The sequence below is a fragment of the Pristis pectinata genome, chromosome 10 (assembly GCF_009764475.1).
Source record: "Pristis pectinata isolate sPriPec2 chromosome 10, sPriPec2.1.pri, whole genome shotgun sequence".
NCBI classification, from domain to species: domain Eukaryota; kingdom Metazoa; phylum Chordata; class Chondrichthyes; order Rhinopristiformes; family Pristidae; genus Pristis; species Pristis pectinata.
Genome location: NC_067414.1, coordinates 11,177,808 through 11,204,292, shown reverse-complemented (window position 1 = coordinate 11,204,292; position 26,485 = coordinate 11,177,808). Strand labels below are relative to the sequence as shown.

Here is a 26,485-nt window from a genome sequence, read left to right as displayed (position 1 = left end):
CTCTCAAACTATATCATGTTTAAACTTGGAAAAAATTAGGAGTGGTACTGTTGATCCTTCGCTTAAATTTGAAGATATTTGGAGTCCATTTATTCAATATTTTCACATGATATAGATCCCCTTTCAATAACTTTCCAACTTAGAGGAACAGAGTTGACAACATAATATTGCTCTGTTTCTACTGAGAAATTTTAGTCAAATCTTTTTTTTGAAATTTTTCTGTTTAGCTTAGTTTGGTTTGATATATTGTTTATAATTTTTCTTATTGATTTGAGGTTTTTTTTCTCTTTTTTATTTATATAATAAATCTTTTTCTTTCCTTTCTTTTATATTATATTCATTTACTAAGAGATCGTTGGATCTACAGTTTTTTTATATTTTATTGTTCTCTATGATTATCTATACCATGATTGTTCTCCTGATCTCTTTGTATTACATGTACAAACATTGGTGTTATATATTAATCTGTATTAATTTGAAAACTAATAAAAAGATTGAAAAAGAAAGAAAGCAGCTTCAATACCGAATACTTTTTTCCCCACAAACGAGACATGTCTTGTACAAGGAATTAAAGCTCGCCTACAAAGACAAAGCTTTAGTCAATACAGGGGATGTCTGTTTGCAGAGGTTGAGGATTCAAAAATAGCTTCTGCATTATGCAACCCAATATTTGTCCTCATTCAATCAAAAGGTTTGTAAATCAGCATAAAGCCCAGATTGGGTAATCGATGCATTGCTATACAGTCAATTGGTCTTTGTTGATTATCTTGGCAAAGTTACAGGATACTGAAATAGCAGGTAACTAATCCTAATCAGTCAATATCAACTAGGGTTTAACCAGCACTGTTATTCCACACTAAAGTAACCCCATTCTGAAAAGGAGCCACTCTCCCACAAAGGCTGAAAATAAAGAGTTTGAATGCTCAGCATAAGAAAAAGGAGTGGGAATACACCTATTTGCCCTTGGAGCTGTTCCATTTTTCAGGCTTCGACTTCCATACCTCTTACCCAAAAATATTTCAATATTGATCTTGAATATACTTAATGACAAAGTAACCAGAGCTCTCAGGATAAAGAATTCTTAAAATTCACAATGCTTCAGTCCTAAACTAATGGGAACTGGATAGAGGAGAAAAAAATGAAAGCACAGCGAGAAGTAGTTGAAATAAGAAACAGCGAGGCTTCCCTTCCTCAGGACAGTGCAATATCTCTTTTTGGAAAGACGAAACAAGGACAAGAACAGACTTCACCGTGTGTCTTGTCCTCGTTTCATCTTTCCAGAAAGATGAAACAAGGACAAGACAATTATGTCTGCACTCAAGCAAGAACGGTGAAAGAGGAGTGCTGAAGAGTTCCCACTCCAAGGGGGAAGAACAGATTCAAGTGATCTCCATAAATAAGTGTACACAATCAGATGGCAATGCCATCACTTCTGTGCAAGTTGAATATCAACCCTACCCCATTATCACCACAGAGGAAGCAGTATTTATTAATTGGATCTGATTTCTTTCAGTGCTTCTGGTGACAACATTTAAAGGCTCTAACAGGCAAACATCTGGAAGTAAACAGGATATTTAAGAATCATTATATCAAACTGAACTGCAAGTTAGTCACAGTGAAAGGAATAATTTGCTGTATCAGAAGCTACAAAAATATTAACCAACAACCTCTAAGTAAGTTCACATGAAAAGGAGATAGCATATTTGATTTCACAGCTTTTCCTCATTACCTCCATGTTTGTGCTGCTATTCAGCTCAGCCACCTGCACTAGGAAGGTCTCTGGTGAGACCACTAGCCTCTGTGGAGTCAGCTGATCTCATAGGAATCACAGAGACACAGTTGACTTCAACGTTCTACATTGGGAAAATGAGAACAAACCATAACATCAAGGAAGGATAGGATCGGAGTTGTCTAGAACACCTGTTGTATCAGAAGGGAGGGTGAAATACCCTGCACATCAAGTGAGGGCAGGATTGGACTTGAATGGAATATCCCATGTTTCAGAAGAGGATAGGGTTAGCACCTGGAATGATTTATATGGCTGGATGACCAGCCAAAAAATTTTTGTTTCTATGTAATAGCCCCTGTTGAGGTATTTCAGGTCAATTAGTATCAGTAGACCTATGGACAACATCATTATAAGAAAAGGATGTTCAGAGTGTGGTAAAGGAAACAGAAGGGAACTACACACGGCGTCAGTGATCCTCTACACACAAAGCATTGGGATTTGATTTATTAATTCAAATCAGCAAAATGCCAAGTATTAAGATTAATATTACACATTTCAGAGCAGTAAATCTGGGTGACAGAAATATATTCAGTGGAATCAGAAATGGGTTACTCTGTTGGAAGGGTAAATCAAAGCTTTATGAATGATAATTAGTATACGAATGACAGTAGTCATGGTACAAAAACTGAAATCATAACCTCCAAAAACACATTTCCCATCTATTACACACCAAGTTCAATCTGCAGCATCAGGCACTATAGACTTTAATCTTGTTTGATTCATATCATAAATAATGTCACATTTGTCTTTCTCTCTTTAATACTGAATTTTTAAAATCTTTTATCATGATATGTGGGTGTCACTAGCAAGGTCATGATTAATTGTCCGTTTGATTATAGCAACTGTTTTCCATCCAGAATCATTTAGATTTTTAATGTTTAAATCATTTTGAAACAAACCATTTGAGCAATTTGTAATCACGCATCATAAAATAAGCCACTGTCATCTGGAGAAGCAATCTAAATCAGCGCATTTAAATAGTACCTCTGATGTAGTGCAACACCCGATCACCCAATGGTGAGTGAATGGGATTTCTTCCAGGCTTGACTGTGGGTAGCAGAGTTAGGATACATTTGGATTTTCTGATTGAAGAAACTGGGAAATAGCCTTGAAAGAATTTGCACATTCCAGTGAAGATGTTCTTTACAGGATGTAGTGGGAATGGGAGGGTATCTTCCTCTCCAAAGTTCTTGGAAGGAATGTTTTCTGCCAGATCCCTCTCCATTACCATGCTGCTCAGTAATTTAGTCCAATTAGCTTTGCTTTACATAAAACAACCTTTAATTAAAGTCGCAAATGGAATCCTCAATGACCAACTCTGGTAACCCTCTTTGTAGTTCTTGAGACAACGGCTCAATCATTCTCCTCCAGCCTTCCCCAAATACCTAGCTCAGTGGGAGTATACCTACCTACCCAAAAGCTACTCTATCTCAAAAAACCTTGTATCCACCAGGATAGATTCCATTACCTCCAAAGTCTTCTTAAGATCCACCCCGGTCTCTTTTTTTAATGAACATGCTGCCCCTTGAAGATAACAGTTTCAACAGCTCTCAGTGAGTTGGAAAACTTGGTCGACATCTAGTTACAGATTAACTGTCATTTTCTTCAGGTAGTCTGCAGTAACTTCATATTCCATCACCTCCACTCCTGTCACCTCATCCCACCCTCTCCCTCAGTCATTACGACAACCTGGACCAAATTACAAATCCTATTTGTCCTCAAAATGAACTCCTCTCTGATGACCAATTTACACCTCTATGGTATCAGTTAAACCCACCCATAAAAGGTTCACATATCCTTGCTGTATCTTGACTTCAATGTGCAAATGCTATCAAGGCCAGCTCCCAGTATCTTCAATCAGACTATCAAAATGCGTCCCACCTACTGCTGCTCCTAGCCAAACATGGAAGAAATCCCATTCATCCCTCATTGGGACTAGCTAGGTAGACAATGTAGTCGGCATGGACTCGTTGGGCCGAAGGGCTTGTATCCGTGCTGTATTGCTCTATGACTCTGTGGTGACCTACGTCAACTTCTAACTCACCTAACACCTCAAGTGTCAATTTGATCACTGATAATAATTCCTGCCCTCATTAATAAGAATGTCTTTCTCCTCCCACTCCCCATCACCATAATAAAATCTCTGCACTCTGTGGAATATTTCCTGCTGTGTGAATTTTTAAGAACTAAAATTAATATCTTTACAGTATCCTAATTTAAAGCAGTACATTAATGTAGTCCAATGTCAGAACAGTCACTGAAACAAAATATGCATCACTTGAAAAATAGTTTCAGAAGTATGCAGCAACCTTCACCTGTGAACAGGGGAACATCGAAACTTTCGATAGGTGCGATATAACAAAAAGCACCATTTCAGCACAAATGAAATCCATTCAACAGAACAATGTACAGATATTCCAAACTGATATCATAGACACTAGGATTTATTTCCCTCAATCATCAAGAGAATGTATAAGAATGTGACTTCATACCTTAAGTGGCCCCTTGATATGATCATCCTGTACTTCCACAGTCGATGAATCATGTTTGAAAGTTACCTTCAAGAAATAAAATCATCAAATGATAGTAAACACAAGTGTGAAAATGAAAGTGTTGACCATTTACATACACCTACTCTCATAATTAAAGATTTTTATGAAATAAATTCAAACTGCTACTTGATTATGTTCTATATCATTTACAAGAAATAACAGCCATTATCATATATTGTAGTTGGGCATTGCACCCTTGCAGGTTGCAGGCTTCTTCAAGAAAGCAATTTCAAAGAACATTTTCCTATTTCTTTTTTGAAGAAATCTAATTTCATAGTTATGTAGATCAGTCACTTTGATCTAATCATGTCGTAGAGTTTTGGAGGAAAGTGGGCAGCAGATGCATTGGAATATCACCAGTTCAAGTTTGCCAACTCTAACACACAATGCTATCCATATCTGCAACAATGACTTCTTCAACACTGTGAAGGTAAAATCATGGAACTCCCATCCTAACAACACTACAGCAGTACCTCCACAAATAGATCATAGAGATTCACCAGCTCACCACCATCTTCTCAAGAGCAACTAGCAATAGGCATTAGGCAGGCACGGTAGTGTAGTGGTTAGCGTAATGCTATTACAGCGCCAGCAACCTGGGTTCAATTCCGGCCGCTGTCTGCAAGGAGTTTGTATGTTCTCCCCATGTCTGCGTGGGTTTCCTCTGGGTGCTCCGGTTTCCTCCCACATTCCAAAGACGTATGGGTTAGGAAGTTGTGGGCATGCTATGTTGGCGCCGGAAGCATGGCGACACTTGCAGGCTGGCCCCCAGAACACTCTACGCAAAAGATGCATTTCACTGTGTGTTTCGATGTACATGTGACTAATAAAGAGATCTCATTTTATCTTATCGATTAGCTGCCAGATTTGCCAGGAATGCCCATACCAAATATTGGATGTGAATAAAGTTAGTGAAAGGGACTCTCACTACAGAACTCCATATCGAGATAGCACATTAGGAACTTCAGTGTTTAAACTACATTATCTGCAATACGTAATATCCTTAATGTACGGAAATCATTTTAGGTGCACTTTGATCTGCACTCCCAGTAGGTCTAGCTTTGCACCAGAAATGGCAATTCATTAATATGTATACTAAAAACATCTGCAAATATGGGACCAACATGTCATAACTAACTCATTAAAATCCTATTTTAACATACCCATGTACTTCATACTGCAATATACTAATGAAAGCTTGTTAGTTCCACGTTGCTTTGCGTGATTTTTAAATCACATTAGAAGTTCAAAACTTGGAAAGGGACCCAAACATGGATCAACTTGAACATGAATGTGCCAAGGACTTTTGTCCCTTGTCTATCCATGAGCAGGTCTGTTCCCCCACACATACAGCACAACTCTTCCAAAGCATCCTGAGTGATGAACATGGTGTTGAAGGTGAAAATGTGTTTGATTGGAACCCAGCAACAAATGGTCCAAAGGTTTCAGCTGGTATGGCTCAAGTTGTACAGCTTTTGTGTTTGGAACATACAAACAAATAGTAGTATTAAAGGAACTTTGGACCATGTGATAAAAAAATCTTGATTTTTCTCTACGTTCAGCCTCTTATTCCTATACTGGCTTTGCTTTCGCATGCCTCCCTTTCCTGTATTTCTTATAGAGTGCAATAACATTGTGGTTAAGTTACAGGGCTAGCAGCCAGAATTCAGGATCATTGATCCAGAAGCACAAGTTGAAAATCCACCACGACAATTGAAGAATTTAAATTCAAGTAATCAGTTCTTTTACATTTGACTTCAGGAACTAAACTTATCATTTAACTTTAAGTGCCTAGCTAGTCCAATGCCTTGCCAATGATCAAATGCGACTCCAAGATGTTTCCCCAAAGCTTCTGTCAGAGGCTGAAGGTTATTATGTGTACTGTGACTTGAATACATACATAAATAATATGGAATTAAAACAACCGGTCTCAGTTATGGAAACCATGAAACGACAGGATTCTTGTAAAATATCCTTCAGGTCACTAATACCTTTCCGGGAAGGAAATCCATAACTGGTTTGGCCAATGTGTGATTCCAGACCCAAAGTTCCTTCTCAGTTCTGGGACATTTAGGAAATGTACAATACACGCCAGCATTTCCAGCAGCATACTAATCCGTGAGTAAATTAAATTAAATCCAGTGTATCATTTTATGCTCAATTACTGCTAGCTATCACAACTAGTGGATATGGTTTATATCACTATAAGTGACTTCTCAGCCACTAGAAGACCAAACATCAGAGTTGACTCTAATTTACATACCCATAACAGCCAGGTCAAGCTCTGACCTTATGGATGCTGCTTATATGATGATGTGCCTACAATGCTGCCACAAGTAAGTTTTTCATTGCACCTGTGCGTACATGTGCATATGACAATAAACTTGACTTTGACATTCCTTTGAACAGCCCCTTATAAGAATGAAGTTCCAAAAGAAGATAGCTTAGCCATTAAAGGTTTCTCTTTGTCTCCCTTAAATGATCCCTTGTTCTTGAAGGCAAAGATTACTTGGGTTCACAATAACAATCAGCAGTTCTGTGGTAACCTATTGACTGTTCTGCACACCACAGCTACATTCAGTCCAGTTTCCCATTCAAAGTCTGCACACATAAAGTGACTTGAAATAAAAAGTATTGAAAATATTAAGGGGAAGTAATGGATTTGGCAGAGAGAAACAACTTCTACCAATTAGCAGGTCTCACACAGTAACTGTGGTTTAAAAACAACGACCAGGTCTTTCAAGAGTGAAGTTAGGAAACTCTTTTAAAAGCAGAAGTCTGTAACTGTTCCACAAATTACAGCTGATGCTCAGTCAATAATTAATTTTAAATTGCAAATGGATGGATTTTGTTAATCAAAGGTATCAAGGGAAATAGGGCAAAGATGGAGTTAAGGCAAATATAAGCCATGACCTCACTGAATGGTGGAATAGATAAAGGGTTAAATGTCTTATTCCAGCTCATATCTTCACATTGCAGCAATCAACAGGATGAACCCTGGCTTATTTATCCTCTCCCTAACCTGGGTTTCAGATAATTACGGAGTCTTATAGTTACTGTGCAGTTGAAATATGCTGACTCATCATGTGCTAAAAATGAGGCTGTAGGCTTCTTTATCTGTATAGCTCCCTCCATGCTAAATCATCACTTCACTCATTGTTCCTTTACGCAGCACATAAAGATTTGCATTGGCAAGAGGATTAAGGATTCTGCAGAGGCATTTTAAAGGCATACATTACTTAATTCCTTTCCCCGCCCCCCCCCCCCCCCCCCCCCCCCCCCACCCCCAAGGTCCACTCACCAAACTGTTTTCAGTCTCCTTCCTAGCTTTCTGCATTGCCTTATACTACCACTGCACTGCTGTATCGGCAAGTCTGGAAATTCAGCAAAGCTGCGCAAGTATCAGGTGGAAAGACCAAAGGCGGGACAGCTACCACATAATAATCCTGCAATGCAATGTAGCCTTAGCCACTACAATTATGAACAGACCATAATATTGCAAACTGCAGTGACACATAGTTCCAGTTGTGTGACTCAATAGTTGGAGCTTTGCCATTCATTACTGCCAGCCACAACATATACAACTGGGAAGCACAAAGGCATTGGCAAAGCGAACATAGACCCTTCTTGAAAACAGCATGTTTCAAGGTCATAACACATCACACTGTCTATGATTTCACTTAACCCCAGAATGCAATCAGCTCCCTAGTACCTTCTACCACTTTACCACAAAGAGCAGACTGCAAGGAAGACTGTTTAATTTCTTGTGATCAAAATTAATAGGCACACACAATATGTACACAGACAAGCCTTTAATAGATGAGTGCACACATGGCAGAAAGAGAATCAGAGTCCAAGCAAAAGCAAATTTTGCTGCTGAATTTTCATTTATCAAGATCAATCTTAAATTACAACTCTGGCTAACAGGATTGTATTTTGTTTAAAGGAACACTGGAAGGAATACATTCCTTTGCTGTGTTAAAAACAAATTAGAATGCCAGAAAGACTAATATGTATATATAAAAAGCAGTAAAGATGCCAGCCAACCATTCCTGATAATGAAACTACCAATGAAGAAACAAGATAAGCAAACAAGATTAACAACATGGCAAGGAAAGGTTTCAAACTATACTTCTGACAATCTTTTTGGCTGGCATCTTGCATACAGAAGACCATAAATAACACCACAAGAATAACAGAAGTAAGCCATCCAGCACTTGAGCCTGCTTTGCCATTCAATAGGATCATGGCTGGTCCAACATTCTTCAAGTCCACTTTCCTGCCCTTTCCCAATAATCCTTGATTCCCTTACTGATTAGAAATCTAACAGGCTTAAATATACCCAAGATCCCTTCCCCAATAACTCACTATGGAAAGGAGCTCCAAAGACTTATAACCCACTGAGAGAAAAAACTTCTCTGTCTTGATATTAAATGGGTACCCCCCCCCCCTTATTCTGAGACCATGTTCTCTAATTCCAGACTCTCCCACAAGTATTTGCCTTGTCCAGCCCCCTAAACACCTTACACACTTCAACAAGACTGTCTCTTGTTCTTTTAAACTCCAGTGAATGGAGTCCCAAACTATATAACCTTTCCATGGCCAGGATCACCCTAGTGAACCCTCACCGAACTCCCTCCATTGAAATACTATCTTTCATTAAATAGGATTACTAAAATTGTTCACAGTACTCCAGACATGGTCTCATTCATGCCTTGCACGGTTGCAGTAACACGTTCCTCTTATATTCCAATCCACTTTAAATAAGAGTCAACATTCCATTTGCTTCCCCCTCACCTGATGCATGCGTGGTAGCTTTCTGTTTATCATGCACAAGGACCTCCCCCCCCCCCCCCCCATTCCCATTGTGTGGCAGCCTTCTGCAATTTTTCTCTATTTAAATATCATCCTGTTCTCTTTCTTCCAAAATAAATAATTTCACATTTTCCCACATTATTACTAACTTTCTGCCTACTCACCTAACCTATCACTGTCACTCTTATACTGTTTGCATGCTCCTTACTACTCACCTTCCCATCTATTTTTGTGTCCGGCTGACACACACTTGGTTCCTTACTCCAAGTCGCTCCTTTTGGTACCCACTGCCAAACTGAAAATGACCCCTTTTTCCCTAATCACTACTTCTCATCCATTAGTCAATCCTCTATCCATGGCGTATTGTTACTTCCAAAACCGTGGGCTCTTACTTTGTGACTTAACCTTTAAATTAAATTAATTAAGTCGGTTTATTATTGTCACATGTACTGAGGTACAGTGAAAAACTTGTCTTGCATGCTATCCATACAGATCATTTCATTACAACAGTGCATTGGGGTAGTACAAGGGACACCAGTAACAGAATGCAAAATATAGTGTTACAGTTACAGAGAAAGTGCGTGCAGGAAGACCAATAAGGCGCAAGGTCATAATGAGGTAGATGGTGAGGTCAAGCGTCCATCTCTTCATACTACGGGACCATTCAATAGTCTTATAGTAGCAGGATAAAAGCTGTCCTTCACCTGGTGGTACATGCTTTCAGCCTTTTATATCTTCTGCACCATGGGAGAGGGGAGAAGAGAGAATGGAACCTTTTCTGCCTCACCTCATAAAATGCCTTTAAATCCAAATACATATACTGGTTCGCTTTTATCTGCACTGATTGAGAGCTCCTTAAAAAAACTAATAAATTTGTTAGACACGAGTTCCCCTTCATGAAACCATGCTGACTTGGCTCAATTAGATTACAGCTTTCCCAATGGCTGCTATCAGTTCCTTAATAATTGATTCTACCATTTTGCCAACATTAGACATTAGGCTAATCGGCCAATTGTTACTTCTTTTTGCCTCCCTCCCTTTCTGAACATCACATTGGCAGTTTACCAATCCCATGGCACTTCTCTAGAATCTAAAGGTTTTTAGAAGGATGTAAAAATCACATCCACTATTTCACTAGCCACTTCTTTTAGAATCCTATGATGCAAGCCAGGGGACTTGTCAGCCTTTAACTCCATTAGTTTGCCCAATAACAATTCTCTCGTGATGGTGATAGTATTTAATTTCTCTCTACTAATAACAAAACTGTGTACCAAAGATTATTTCATTCATAAAGGCATCATGAAACCAACAAATACATTGCTTTTTCTGTAGAAATTTCTGCAGTTAGCTCATCACCCCCTCCAACTCCTGATAAAGCTTGGAAATACAAGAGACGGCAGATGCTGGAATCCAGAGCAGAAAACAATCTGCTGGTGGAACTCAGCAGGTTGAGCTCTGTGAGGGGAAAGGAACTGTCGACACTGCTTGACCTGCTCAGTTCGTCCAGCAGTTTGTTTTTTGCTCCTGATAAAGCCTGCTCTATGGGACATGAATGATTCAAGGCCAAGTATTGACAGGTTACGTCAGACTTGTAAACCCTACTCTCTGCCATATCCTGCAATGAGACAAGGAACTATTCGTCCCACTTTTGCTTTTCCCTTTATTATCCTCTTGCACTTTTGCCATTCACCTTATACTACACTTAGAAGTTGGACTGTCTGCCTCTCATAAAACATTCAAACTCTTACCAGCATCTCAGGCAGAAGTATATACAACCAACCATTAAGCAGGCAATACATACATTTCAGACTATGACTATAATTTGAAATGTTACAAGCCAGGTTGCTACTTGGTGAATGTCCCTTTAAGGCACCTGGACAGTAGAGTAGTAGTGTATCTGTGTGTGTTATCTAAGGACTGCAAGACTATAACTGGAGGGTACTGGCTGTTTGCACGGAGTGTTGATGAGAGAGAGTGAAACACTGACTGCCAGTCTCTGTATCTATGGATGAAGAACAACAGCTGTGTCTGTCACTATACAATCCATGTATGGATTTTTGGAGCAATCTGTGGAGTCCACTTTGTCATTAGCCCGTACTGGAAAGCAGGTATTTCTGTGGGCGGCCACGTATCGAATGCCTTCGGTGTGGCAGATACTTTGGAACAAAGCAACGGAGATCTTCAGTGATTGAGGTGTCGTATGGGTTCCATCATGGAACTTGTGGATTTTGTAAGTTCTCTCTACATTCTCTCCACACTTTCTCTCCAGTCAACTGTGGTTTTGCAAAAGCCTTTGCTCATCGTTCTACCTTATAACTTGCTGAACTGAACTTTGAGAACTATTCCTAGACTTGGGGTTTGAGAATTTGCCACACACACACAACTCGAGTTTAGTTTTGGGGTCAATGTTTAATATCTAACCTTTTACTTTTCTTATTATTACAAGTAGTTATTAATAAAATAGTTCCTAACACTTATACATGGCTCGTTGTGTTTCTATTGTTGCCAGTACATAACAGAAAAGGATTAACAAATTAATTTCTACCTGCAGCAAATGGGTATTACTAACTAAATAAAAATCAAACAACTGAGTATGTATTAAGTTTAACCAAGCACATAAATGCATGACTAAGGTGATTAAGTTTAATCAGCACAACTAAGGAACAAAGAATCAACAGAAAATATGGAAACAACTTAATGACTCAAAACTTTTTCCCCAAGATCTTTCATTCAGAAATGTCAATCTTAGCCAAAACTTAGTTCAATAAGGATTTGAGCTAGGTTCAACCTCCAACTGGTTAGTTAGTGGCTGAAAATAAATGGACAGAAAATGCTTCACATCCAAAATTGGCAAGGAATTAAACATCCATAAATTGTCAATTTTGTTATTAATATATGGGACTTCTATTTCATTATGTAAATTGCAGTCAGGGACATTTGGGAACCCAGCACAAGCAAGACTTGCCTTGGAGGCACATTCTCCTGCCTGTCGAACTAGCATCCCAAGCTTACATTTGACATTTACCCTTGGTGCCACTACATAGCCTACCACAAGTGTACCAGGTTACTTTGTGCTGCCCGCTCACTGACAAGGTCACAAGAAACTAGGAGCAGGATTAGGCCACCAGGCCCCACAAGCCTGCCCCAAGCAGGGGGAGAAAGGGAAAGAAAAAGAGCACAAGTGGGGTATTGTAGGTTCCCTCTATAAATATATCAGCATATTTTTAGTAATAGGGTATGGCAGGCTTACAAGCAAGACCCATGAATATTTGATATTGGATGGTTTATGGTGCTATTTATTATCCAAGAAGCACCTGTTAATGAGAATACTTAAAAATACAAAAATGTTTTTCTCCAACAATTGAATTATCCTGGTCTATATGTCCATCTTATATGGCCAACATCAAGTTTTCACAGCTTCTTCAGCTGCTCTTCACTTTACACCCTGTGGTTCTAACTCTGCTACAAATATTGCTTTACCAGACACCAGCTCTCCCAATCAGCACCATCATCAGTCTGACCATCCCACTCCAGAGTTGCATAAATCCTGTATTACTACCAGTCTCTCACAGTACTCAAATTCTCTTCTACTCCCTCCATATCTGGCCTTCATCTCTTGCCTTCAGCAGTTCCAATCATATGGCTGAAGAACTTCTCAGTTTAGCTCCTCAAAAGGAACATTGAACTGGCTGGTCACCCCCACAGCAATATTCTACTGCACCCTGGCAAAGAAGCAAAAAAGGCACTTGCTGCACCAGCTCCACTACTGCAGGTCACAAGGGTGGCAAGGGGCAGGAGTAATGATGGTTAAGAAAGGCCCGGAAGAGGGGGTTAAAGGGAAGACAAATTGAATCCAATTCCTCTCGTAATAAACAATAACATTTTTTGCTCCAGGTTCCAGCATCTACAGTCTCTTGTGTGTCCAACAATAACATTTCATTCTCTCAGCCTTCCTAACTACTTGCTGTACCTGCATGAATGATCAATTTTATGAAAGGACACTCAAATCCCTCTGCATCTCAGAGCTCTGCATTTTACCAATAAATGCACGAAACGTTAAAGCTCGCAAATATTGAAATCATGTGGCCAAAAACATTGCCTATTAACTGAACATGGATTCTCAATTTGCCATCACATAAGACCAATGCATGTAGTACATTACTACAGACTTGGATACTGAACACAAATATCTTCCTGTTGCAGATATAGTGAGGCAATATTCCAAAAATTCCCGCTCTTACATTTTCTTTCCAGCCTCTTTGGGTCACACACTCAATAATATTAATTTAAAGGACACATATGGGTGGCTGGAAAGAAAATGTAAGAGCGGGAATTTTTGGAATATTGCCTCACTATATCTGCAACAGGAAGATGCACACAGGCTTCACCTGAGCAGCACTGGGAACGATGGCTTCATCAGTAACATGGGGAAATGACTTGAACTATTTTGGTACAGAAAAATGGAAAAGACACAAGGAATAAGTGTAAAGCAAAGCAAAAGGAGGAAACAAATGTAGGCAAGATGCCTCACAGCTCCAGCTACAGGATTTGGGTGCTTTCTGTGTGGAGTCTGCACATTCTCCCTGCAACCATGTGGATTTATCCTGGGTGATCCTGTTTCCTCGCACCCCCAAAGGTATGGTGGTAGGTTAATTGGCTTCTGTACATTACTCCAAGTGTAGGTGGGTGGCAGAAGAATCAGTGGGTAATTGCTGGATATGTGAAAAAGAATAGAATACAGGGAAATAAGAGGGGCCTGGGACTGACAAAAGGGTGAATAGAAAAAGAAATTGAAAAAGATCAATGAACAATGGTTTGAGGCACAAGAGCATTAATCTCAGAAATTTACAATACTAAAGGAGACCATTTGACCCAATGTGTCCATTCATTCAAAAACCTCAACAAAATGAATAATCAGGAGGTGGCAGGACAGATGATGTGTCATAGCTGCTAGATGTGCATTTCTGGAGATCTCAGCAAACAAATCTGCACAGAGTGTCTCCATCTTAAGGAACTTCAGCTCAAGAATTACAGCTGGATTCCAAGCCACAGACATTATAGTGGAGAAGAGAACTGAGGGACTACTGTGTGCTATGTCTCACTGAAATGTGGCTGACACTTACTTCATCTGACTGCTCCATACAACCTGAGGACTTCCAAATTCACTGGATCGATTGTATGGCATCTTCTGGCAAAGTTAGAGGCGGAGGGGCCTGATTCTTAATCTACACCTCATGGTGCTCGGAAATGACGGTCCTGGCGAGTTCCTGCTCAGCCAGCTTGGAATATCTAACAGTGAAGTGTTGCCCATACTAGCTGCCACAGGGGTTCACTTTAGCTATCCTGATGGCAGTCTATATCGGTGACACAAGAAATTCTGCAGATGCTGGAATCTGAAGAAATACACAAAAAGTACTAGAGGAACTCAGCAGGTCAGGCAGCGCCTATGGAGGGAAATAAACAGTCAACGTTTCAGGCCGAGACCCTTCATCAGGACTAGAAAGGAAGAGGGCAGAAGCCAGAATAAGGCGGCAGTCTACATCCAGATATTACCAAACTGGAAACCATGGAGGAACCGGGAGATCCACTCCCTACTGAAGTCTAGGACTGCAGCATTCAAATCAGGTGACGCTGACCTATACAAGAAATTGAGATATGACCTCCATAAAGCTATCCGAGATGCCAAGAGACAATACCAGACCAAGATCGAGTCCCAGACAAGCTGTCAGTTGTGGCAGGGCTTACATGCTATAATGGGCTACAGAACAAAGTCAGGCAGCATCGCTGACACCAGCACATCCCTTCCTGATGAGCTTAATGCATTCTACGCACATTTTGAACAGAAGGGGATTGGAGGGTCACCACCCAGCCCAACAGCCTCCAATGCATCTGAACCCATAGTCACAGTTGCAGACGCAAGATCAGTCTTCCAGAGAGTGAACCTGCGGAAAGCATCTGGCCTGGATGGTGTCCCTGGCTGTGTCCTTAGATCCTGTGCAGATCAGCTGGCAGGGGTATTTACAGACATTTTTAACCTCTCCCTGCTTCAATCTGAAGTTTCCATCTGCTTTAACGAGTCCACTATCATCCCGGTACCTAAGAAAAACAAGGTAGCGTGCCTTAATGACTACCGCCCAGTGGGTCTGACATCCACCATCATGAATTACTTCAAGAGGCTGGTCATGGCATGCACTAACTCCAGCCTCCAAGGCAACCTCAACCCACTGCAATTCACCTATTGCCGAAACAAGACACCATTTCTCTGGCCTTACACTCATCTCTGAAGCATCTGGACAGTAAATCTGCCTTCAATACTATAATTCCAAGCAAATTCATCACCAAACTCTGACATCTAGGACTCAACACCTCCCTCTGCAACTGGATCCTTGACTTCCTGACCAACAGACAGCAATCAGTAAGGGTAGATAGCAACCCCTCTGCCACAATTATTCTTAACACCGGTGCTCCACAAGGCTGCATCCTCAGCCCTCTACTCTACTCCCTATACATTCACGACTGTATGGCCAGATTCTGCTCCAACTCCATCTACAAGTTTGCAGATGATACCACTGCAGTGGACCTTATCTCAAATAACAATGAGTCGGAGTACAGGAAGGAGACAGAGAGCCTAGTTTCATGGTGTCATGACAACAACCTTTCCCTCAATGTCAGCAAAACCAAAGAGCTGGTCAATGACTTCAGGAAAGGGGGCTGTGCACATTCTCCTGTTTACATCAACAGCGCTGAGGTCGAGAGGGTTGAGAGCTTCAAGTTCCTTGGAGTGAACATCACCAATAGAGTGTCCTGTACACGCCATGGCCAAGAAAGCTCACCAGCGGCTCTACTTCCTCAGGAGGCTATAGAAATTTGGCATGTCCCCTTTGACCCTCACCAATTTTTATCGATGCACCATAGAAAGCATCCTACTTGGATGCATCATGGCTTGGTGTGGCAACTGCTCTACCTGTGACCGCAAGAAACTGCAGACAGTTGTGGACACAGCTCAGTATATCACGGAAACCAGCCTCACCTCCATGGACTCTGTCTACACTTCACAAGCAGCCAGCATAATCAAAGACCCCCACCCACCCTAGACATTCTCTCTTCTCCCCTCTCCCATGGGGCAGAAGATACAAAAGCCTGAAAGCACATACCACTAGGCTCCAGGACAGCTTCTATCCCTCTGTTATGAGACTATAGAACAGTTCCCTATGATAAAATGGACTCTTGACCTCACAATCTACCTCGTTATGGCCTTGCTCCTTATTGTCTACCTGCACTGCACTCTCTCTGTAGCTGTCACACTTTATTCTGCATTCTGTTAATATTTTACCTTGTACTACCTCAATGTACAATGTAATGAATTGATTTGTATGAACAGTATGCAAGACAAGCTTTTCACTGTACCTCAGTACATGTGACAATAATAAAACCAATTCCAAGAGTTACCTGGACAGCTTGATCCAAGACACAGCCACACCCCTTAGGTTGGGTAGAGACCTTGATTTGTGCAATGATTAGAGAAAGTAGTACATGTTTGAAAATCAGGTCGGCTTGGAAACCAGGATCTAGTCACGAGAGGAGTTTCAGCCTTGGACCATACCCAACAACTGAATTAATGGGCATGAACAAAGATTAGAGGAGGATACCAAACTAGCCATGGCACAGTGGGACAGGAAGCCGTTCAAGTTGGAAGGATGAAATGGACTGCAATAGTGATAAGCAAACGGTACATACAACAGGGTTATGGATACTGTCCTCTACACACAAGGCCATGGAGCATAGTAGCAGCTTTGGTAATACCATGCAGCATGAGACAAGGAGGGACAGAGAATTTAAAAATAATGATGTATCAGTAATGATGTATCAATGCAAGCAAAAATAGTTAATGTAATGGCAAAACTGAATACACAAAAATATTCAAAACAAAATTGATGAACTGATGACACAAAGAGTAACAAATGGGTTTTACTACAGAGAACATGTGCGGTGACTCAGAAGAACTGGAAGTAGAAACAGTATGGGTGGACACATAATGTAAGAAGTGACAAGAAACAGCACTAACACTGCTGGAGTTAATCAAGAAGCAAAGATAATACAATATTCTTGGGCTGGAGAGGGGCTTTAAACTGCATACAGACTGAGGAAATCAAATTGGCAAAAGCAGCTGACAGGATGAGTTCATACAATGCATTCTGGACAGTTTTCTGGAACAGCGTGTCATGGGATCAGCCAGAGAAAGGGCTATCTTAGATGTTCTTCTGTGTGATGAAACAAGACTAATTAGTAATCTCACAGCAAAAGATCCTCTAGGGAAAAATAATTACCACAGAATTTTGCATGCACTTTGGTAGAAATAGTTCAGTCAGAAACTATAATTTTGAACTTAAATAGAGCCAATTATGAGCATTAATGGATGCTTTGCAGAGTTACATTGGAAAGTTAGATTAACAAGATCTGCCGATAGGTAAACAGCAGCATACATTTAAAGAGGTATTTCAAATTTTTCAACAAATGATGATTCCATGGAGAAATTCATTGATGTCGAGCAAGATGGCATGGGAGCGTGGTGACTCGTTGCAAGCTGCTCTCTGCAGATCCGCTCATTACTTCTACTATAATCACTCTACTCTCTTAAATGTAAATTCTATGTCTCTAAGAATTACTACCTTGTACTACCTCAATGCACTGTATAATGAATCGATCTGTATGAACGATATGCAAGGTAAGTTTTTCACTGTATCTCGGTACATGTGACAATAATAAACTAATTCCAATAAACTAATTCCAGTTCCAAATTTAAAATGTCCACGAGGAAAGTGATTCATCTGTGACTGGCCAATGAAGTTAAGGATGGCATTTGGTTAGAAGAGACTTACAGTAAAATTCTGATAATCCGCTCACTCAGGAATTTGCTGGTGCCGGACAGGCAGAGTTTCCAAACTATTGGACATTACTCCTATTAATACATAAACACACTTTTAATTTACCTTTTTCTAAGATAATATACAGTAGTACTATTAATTTTCCAGTGACTCTGGTGCATTTAAGGGCAGGAAAGAAAACTCCATGAGTTTAAAGGGACTACAGGAAACAGGACCCATTATTTAAAGAGAGCACGGGAAACAGGACGCCCATATGTTTAAAGAGAGCGCTGGAAACAGAACCAGGTGAGCCAGATGCTGAACCATAATGATTTCTGAACAACAGGACGGCAGCTTATCGGAGTGGCAAGACTGAGTATTTGCAGAGGTTGTTCCTATGGCTGGAGAAAATAAAACCGGAGATCATTGTCTCAAGATGTGGGGTCGGGCATCTAAGGTGGGAAGAAATTTCTGTCCAAAGAGCGTATTAAACCTTCGGAATTCTCTATCTCATTCAGTCATCGACAATATTCAACAATGACACTGATAGATTCTTGTCCACAAAGTGGATCGGGAATACAATGATCGAAGGGGAAAGTGGACTTCAAAGCACATGATCAGACATTACTTTATTGAATGGCAGAATTATGTGGCTCAGTGCTGCTCTATTTTTTTATGTTCTTACCTCAAGGTTCTGGAGTGGTTCTAACCCCTATTTGCACTTCTGCAATTCAAAAAAAACCTACTTTCAAAACCTCAACTTGGCTGCTCTCTTCAAAATAGTTGCCTAAACAGTAGGTGCTTGCAGCATTTTCAGTTTTTGTTTTAAGTAACAAGAATCTGCTGCTCTTTATTTCATAGTTGATATCAAGAAAGCTTCTCAGAATCATTACAAGGACAACATCATTAACACCACTTGTAAAGAGACAGATTGTTAGGGGCAGCCAAGGGTTAGAGAAAGTAGTGTGTATTTATTGATAAAACATGACCTGCATTTCCTTTAAGGACAGGTCATAAGAAGGAATTTGACAAGGTGCGATTTAGCAACTTGTCCCTAAATTACATTCTAAACTATTCGAAAGAAATGTGGCAGTTGAAAGAGGAAGCTTGCTGAAATACAAAAGACAGAGGGCCACTGCTGTTGAAAGATTTTTGGTTAGAGTGATATGAACAATGATGGTCTATAATGGCAATGAGGGCTATTTCTCGAAATTAGTCACAGATGTGCATGTCTCACTATCAAAATGTGCTGATGAGATTAAATGAATGAGCATGATTAGCTGTGAAAAGATCAATGCATGATTTGGAGAGATTTGGACAGGTATATTGAGCGACAGATGTCAGATTTAATCTGCAATGATTTGTCCTGGGGAAGGAAAAACGGAATGTACATCAAGGGAGTAAGAGGAACAAATTAGCATTTCTGTTTTAAAGAGAAGCTGAAAATGGTGATGAAATCTTTTACTTTGGTAAAACAAGATAATGTAAAATCTTTAGTTATCAAAGATTCAAGAGAGGTTAAAATATTATATCCAATTTTAAGACAGATGGTCCAGGCCATGGAAAGGGAACAGAGATATTTACTATGATAGCAGGTCTGCAAGGTTCTAGTTATGATGCAACATCATGGGAACTGGAATTCTTTTCAACAGAGCAGAAGAATAGACAGAGATAGGGATCATCAAAATCAAGAGGGGATTTGATAAGATAAATAGGGAAATGCAATTTCCACTTTATAAATGACTGGAAAGTATGAATTTAAGATCATTCCCACAACCATAAAGATTCAGGAGAGATTTTTGTGCAAAGGGTTATCGCAACATTGGAAACCCTATTGGAAATAGCAATGGAAGCCAAATCCACAATAGATTTTAAAGGCATGTGGATAAAGTGGTCAAAATGGACAAGGGAATAAGACTAAATGCATTATATTTTTAAAGAATTGTTGAGAAAGCATTACAGGCCATATATTCTCCTGGTGAAAATTCTAACATTGACCTTCCATGAGCATAAATAGTCCTCTGGTCTCTTGACAAAATCTGGATGTTATTTTGGCGAACACCACAATTGAGGCAAATTCTATTGAACACAGTAATTACACAAGTACATATCAACCAGATGGCAATCAATCAACAGAAACCCTGGTAAACCTTACTCTCTCTCCTTGAAGATGTTGATAGCCACTGTGGTCTCACAAACACCACACAACAGTACAACAGTAAAGAAGCTGCATGAAAGGAGGAAATAAGTGAGAGTGAAAAGAATGAAGGAACACAAAGAAAGAATGAATGTGACAACACACTCAAGACAGAGAAAGAGTGGAAGACATACTAATTTATGGAGAGCAAACTTTGTCAGTGAGCAACAGAGGAGATCAAGCAGCATATAAAAACTTCCCATGGGGCATGTGCTGCTTTGGAATCCAGTCATCAACTGGGGGAATCCCCAACACCACAACACCCAGCACAGTACAACGTGTTGCTCTCCACTTAGTTGTGCCCACAATGCTGAGGAAGAGAATAACCCAATCTTTTGCCTGAATACGAGCTAACAAGCTAACAGGAAGCATATGTAGTAAATGCATTAACTAAATGCGAGTGAAGTAGAAACTGCAAAAGGGAGATTTGGTCAGACTGTTAGGGGAAAAGGGATTGAAAGGGAAAATTGTACTTTCATAGAACATAGTGCATCACAGGAGCAGGGCCTTTGGCCCATGATGCCAATCCAAACTCATCCCATCTGCCTGCACATGGTCTATATCCCTCCATTCCCTGCCTAAATTTTCCTGACTAAATGCTTCTCCTCTTTCCAGCAACTATTTTAATTCCAATATATATGATAGTCACCTTTTTTCCCCCTCAGCGAAGCTGCAACAGCTACAAAGTTTGCCACTTCACTTTACCTTTCTTTAAATTCTTAAATCTACCTATGTAATCAATGATTAATCCCTGGGCGCAACAATCATCAAAAGTCATTATAGTCATAATGCATTAACTGCAAATTAACAAATTCATTGCTCGTAAACAGTGAACCCAACAAATTACAAAATGGTAGCATTTACAGGATTTTTAATCTCATGCTTATTCTAGTGCTGGTCTGCACAATAATCTGCTTGGAAGGGAGACAGGACAAGATGCTCTACAAACAAGATCAAGACCTTTACTTTGATAGCAACTCGTATACTAAAAAAGTGGAACTCATTAGTTCAACCCAACAAAAAAATCCACATGCATTACCTATCTATGCAGATCAGACTTGCAATTCAAGGTCATGATGCAGCTTTTGCGATTCATTGAATGGATAATATGGAGAAGGGACTAAAGATATCATTTCAGATTGGCCAACGATCGAAAGTGGTATTCCACAAGGATCAATTCTGTGACGCGGGGGCACAAGTTCAAAAAGTTTCCAAGTTAATCCAAACTGGAAAGTGTAGTTAATATAGTGGAGGACAACAACAACAACAAAAATCAGGATGATGTCAATGAATTTGATGTATAGGTGTGTAATTTGCATATTAACTTTAATATCAATAAGTACAAAGTATTACGTTTTGTTAAGAATAAAAGCAGACACAAACTTTTTGGAAAGCAAGTGTCTAATAAGAGGAAAGAAAGCAAGATCAGGAAGTGCAGATATAGTATTAGAAGTACAAACTCAAGTTAATGACGTGAGTAAACAAGCAATGAAATGCAACCAAGTTATGCAAAACATGTATGACAGCTTGGTTAGATCAAACTTGGTGAACAAAGCACAATTTGGCTTCAATATTAATATTACTAAAACTATAGAATTCTATACAACAGGGTGCCCAAACTTTGAGGCTTCTAGACCCCCTGTCCAGTTGGAGCAGAAGACCATAGGCCAAAATTATTGCCAACTATTCCACGCCAGTAAATGCTAACACAAGGGAATGAGATTCAGGGACATTGCATGATCCCACCCAAATCCATGAGTACCAGATAGTGTAGGACTGGGTGGAGAAGTCAGGAGATTAGCTGGGGTAGGATCATGGGTTCCAGAGTTTTGTGAGCTTGGGGAGAGATGCAGATCATTCGGGGGTGATGGCTGGAAGTAACCCAGAGATCAAGGAAGGCATGATGGGGGGAGGGATCCTTACTATAAGGGATGGGGTTGCCAAAAACTTAGATACTCCTTCCAAGGGCGGCACAGCGACAGAGCTAGTAGATCCACTGTCATAGAGTGCCAGAGACCAGAATTCAATCTTGACTTCAGGTACTGTCCGTATGGTTTGCATATTCTCCCTGTGACAGCGTAGGCTTCATCCAGGTGCTCCAATGTCTGCCCACATCTCAAAGACATGCAGGTTGAGTCACAGAGTTATACAGCACAGCAACAGGCCCTTCAGCCCAACTCGTCCGTGCTGACCATGTTGCCTAGCTGACATAGTCCCATTTGCCTGTGTTTGACCCCTATCCCTCTTTCCTTTCCTATCCATGTACCTGACTAAATGTGTTTTAAACGTTGAAATCGTACCACTTCCTCTGGCAGCTCGATTAATATGACCACCACACTCTGTGAAAATTTGCCACGGATCCCTTTCAAACCTTTCCCCTCTCACCTTAAAGCTATGTCCTCTGACTTTAGACTCCCCCACCTGCGACCATTCACCGTATTTATGCCCCTTATGAATTTATAAACCTATATAAGGTCACACCCCAGCTTCCCACGCTCCAGGGAAAGAAGTCCCAGCCCTTCCAGTCTCCCGTTATAGCTCAAGCCCTCCAGTCCTGTTAACATCCCTGTGAACCTTTGCTGCACCCTTTCCAGCTTAGCAATATCTTTCCTAAACCCAGATGACCAGAACTGCACACAGTATTCCACCTGTGGTCTCACCAACATCTGGTACAGCTGTACCATGATGTCCCAACTCTTGTACTTAATGCTCTGGCTCAATGCCCAGTGTCCAAGACCCACACCAGGTCCCTGGTGTGTTACTGAGGGAGGGCTGTGCTGTTGGAGATGCCGTCATTCAGAGATGTTGAACCAAAGCCTCTGATGGGTTCACACGAAGGATCCAGCACACCCTTGGGTTGGTAGGTTAATTGGCCATTATAAATTGCCCCTAGTGTGTAGGTGAGTAGTAGAATCAGAGTGGAACTGGTAAAAATGTGGGGAGAATGAAAATGGGACCAGTGTAGGATTAGTGTAAGAAGGTGGTTCAGGCTAGGAGCAGACTTGGTGGGCTGAAGGGCCTGTTTCCGTGCTGTATTTCCCTGTGAATGGGCATGTGCAATGATGTCAAAGTATGTACAACTTGTACAAACTCTTTATCTGCATAGGAGGCTTGCTGAAATGCTGTGGCAGGCCTTAAATTGGAAGAATAAAGGGTTTCACATCACCAGAGAGCTGGAGGCATCCAACATGTAGCAGTGAACGTGGAATGCACTACCACAAGAAGTATCTGTGGGGAGTGGCGCAGAGGCATTCAAGGGGAGCCAAGTAAACAGGAACATTAAGATATTCTGAAAGGCTTAGATGAAGATTGATAGACAGAGGCTTGCACCTACTGGGCCAAATGGTCTGTTTCTGTGCAGTAAATATGAGGTAATCCCACTTTCTTAAAGTGCTTGCTTTGTAGCATATAGCAGCTGATTATTTTTATCATTCCTGAAATCAGGCATCACCAGCATTTATTGCTCGATCATTGGCGGTGTTTAAGGCGGAGGCCTGATCATTGGGGGTGTTTAAGGTGGAGACTGATAGGTATCGAATTAGTCAGGGTATCAAGGGATATGGGGAAAAGGCCAGGAATTGGGGCTAGATGGAAAAATAGTTTAGCTCATGGTGAAGTGGCGGAGCAGACTCAACGGGCCGAATGGCCTACTTCTGCTCCTTTGTCTTGTGATCTTGTGATCTCTCTAGTTGCTCTAAGGTGGTGGTCGTGAACACTTCAGAATGGTTTGATAGAAATGAAGGGCTTTCCATGCTGCTTCAAAGCATGCTTCAATCTTCCAAATGAGCTCTGCTTCGGCATACTAACAAAGCAGTGAACTGAAAACCACATTTCTACGGAATGGAAATCACAGAGGCTTGAATTGGATAAGTACGTTAAACTTCCTTATCTTAATGACAAAACAGAGCCACTGGGGTTTTTAAACGATGATGTCTCAGCTTCATGGTATTTTCCTGCATCAAGCTATTTCAAGGTTTTTAAGAACTACCAAATTCAAACTCTTTTGGCAGGATCTATATTTGCATTCTACAGGAAAATAGGTCTAATAACCTAACCAGTACATCTTTCTTCATAGGTGGTCAATTGGGATTGAGAATGGCTTGCTACCAGGAGTTCCGTGGATCCCGAAGTGACTGCAGGACCATTGTGGGACTTGCAGATTTTAATCACAGGTGGGGCTGGAAATGCTTGGCAGGCTGCGCTGGTGAGTAGTTAGGTTTTGGTATCCTTCAGCTATTTATGCTGAACATCTGAGTGCTTCTAACAAATTGGCTTGGTGATAGGCGGTTAGTGATGGATGGGCGTTTTTTGACTGAAAGTCTGTAATAGATGGTATTACCGCAGGAGACACAAGAGACTGCAGATGCTGACATCTGGAGCAACAAACAATCTGCTGGAGGAACTCAGTGGGTCGAACAGCATCTGTGGGGGGGGGAGGGTTGGAAAGGAATTGTCCATGCTTTGGATGCAGGGTTTAAACGCAAAACGTTGACAACTCCTCCCCCTCCCAACAGGCGCTGTTGAATCTGCTGAATTTCTCCAGCAGACTGTTTGTTGGTATACCATAATGATCAATGTTGGGACCTTCGAGACCTTCTTTCCATATAATATACAGTGGCATGCAAAAGTTTGGGCACCCCTGGTCGAAATTTGTTACTGTGAATAGCTAAGCGAGTGAAAGATGACCTGATTTCCAAAAGGCATAAAGTTAAAGATGACACATTTCTTTAATATTTTAAGCAAGATTACTTTTTTAATTCCATCTTTTACAGTTTCAAAATAACAAAAAAGGAAAAGGGCCCGAAGCAAAAGTTTGGGCACCCTGCATGCTCAGAACTTAGTAACACCCCCTTCAGCAAGTATCACAGCTTGTAAGTGCTTTCTGTCGCCAGCTAAGGGTCTTTCAATTCTTGTTTGGGGGATTTTTGCTCATTCTTCCTTGCAAAAGGCTTCTAGTTCTGAGAGATTCTTGGGCTGTCTTGCATGCACTGCTCTTTTGAGGTCTATCCACAGATTTTCCATGATGTTTAGGTCGGGGGACTGTGAGGGCCATGGCAAAACCTTCAGCTTGTGCCTCTTGAGGTAGTCCATTGTGGATTTTGAGGAGTGCTTAGGATCGTTATCCTGTTGTAGAAGCCATCCTCTTTTCATCTTCAGCATTTTTACAGACGGTGTGATGTTTGCTCCCAGAATTTGCTGGTATTTAATTGAATTCATTCTTCCCTCTACCAGTGAAATGTTCCCTGTGCCACTGGCTGCAACACAAACCCAAAGCATGATCGATCGACCCCCGTGCTTAACAGTTGGAGAGGTGTTCTTTTCATGAAATTCTGCACCCTTTTTCCTCCAAACATACCTTTGCTCATTGCGGCCATAAAGTTCTATTTTAACTTCATCAGTCCACAGAACTTGTTTCCAAAATGCATCAGACTTGTTTAGATGTACCTTTGCAAATTTCTGATGCTGAATTTTGTGGTGAGGATGCAGGTAAGGTCTTCTTCTGATGACTCTTCCATGAAGGTCATATTTGTGCAGGTGTCACTGCACAGTAGAACAGTGCATCACCGCTCCAGAGTCTGCTAAATCTCCCTGAAGGTCTTTTGCAGTCAAACGGGGGTTTTGATTTGCCTTTCTAGCAATCCTACGAGCAGTTCTCTCGGAAAGTTTTCTTGGTCTTCCAGACCTCAACTTGACCTCCACCGTTCCTGTTAACTGCCATTTCTTAATTACATTGCGAGCTGAGGAAACGGCTACCTGAAAACACTTTGCTATCTTCTTATAGCCTTCTCCTACTTTGTGGGCATCATTTATTTTAATTTTCAGAGTGCTAGGCAGCTGCTTACGGGAGCCCATGGCTGCTGATCGTTGGGAAAGGTTTGAGGAGTCAGGGTATTTATAAAGCTTCGAAATTTGCATCACCTGGCCTTTCCTAACGATGACTGTGAACAAGCCATAGCCCGAACAAGCTAATGAAGATCTGAGACTTTGGTAAAAGTTATCTGAGAGCGCAAATCTCTTGGGGTGCCCAAACTTTTGCATGGTGCTCCTTTCCTTTTTTCACTCTAAAGTTGTACAAAACAAAAATGATACACTAATCTTGCTTAAAATGTTGAAAAGAATGTTTCATCTTTAACTTTATGACTTTTGGAGATCAGTTCATCTTCTACTCACTTAACTATTCACAGTAACAGAAATTTTGACCAGGGGTGCCCAAACTTTTGCATGCCACTGTATACTTGGTTGAGAACGGAGATGATCTCATTAGTAA

The 26,485-nt window shown here is 40.8% G+C and overlaps 1 protein-coding gene across 4 annotated transcripts in view; it reads right to left on the bottom strand.

Annotated features, from left to right (window-relative positions):
- arid4b (AT-rich interaction domain 4B) overlaps window positions 1-26,485 on the bottom strand; it is a 123,739-nt gene that overhangs the window by 79,985 nt on the left and 17,269 nt on the right. For all 4 annotated transcript variants that reach the window (XR_007957025.1, XM_052025003.1, XM_052025005.1 and 1 more), the window contains exon 4: window positions 4,282-4,347. Coding sequence is in view for 3 of the 4 variants with exons in the window: in XM_052025003.1 (XP_051880963.1) it covers window positions 4,282-4,347 (66 nt within the window). In the remaining variant the exon portion in view is untranslated. The remainder of the gene's footprint in view (window positions 1-4,281; window positions 4,348-26,485) is intronic.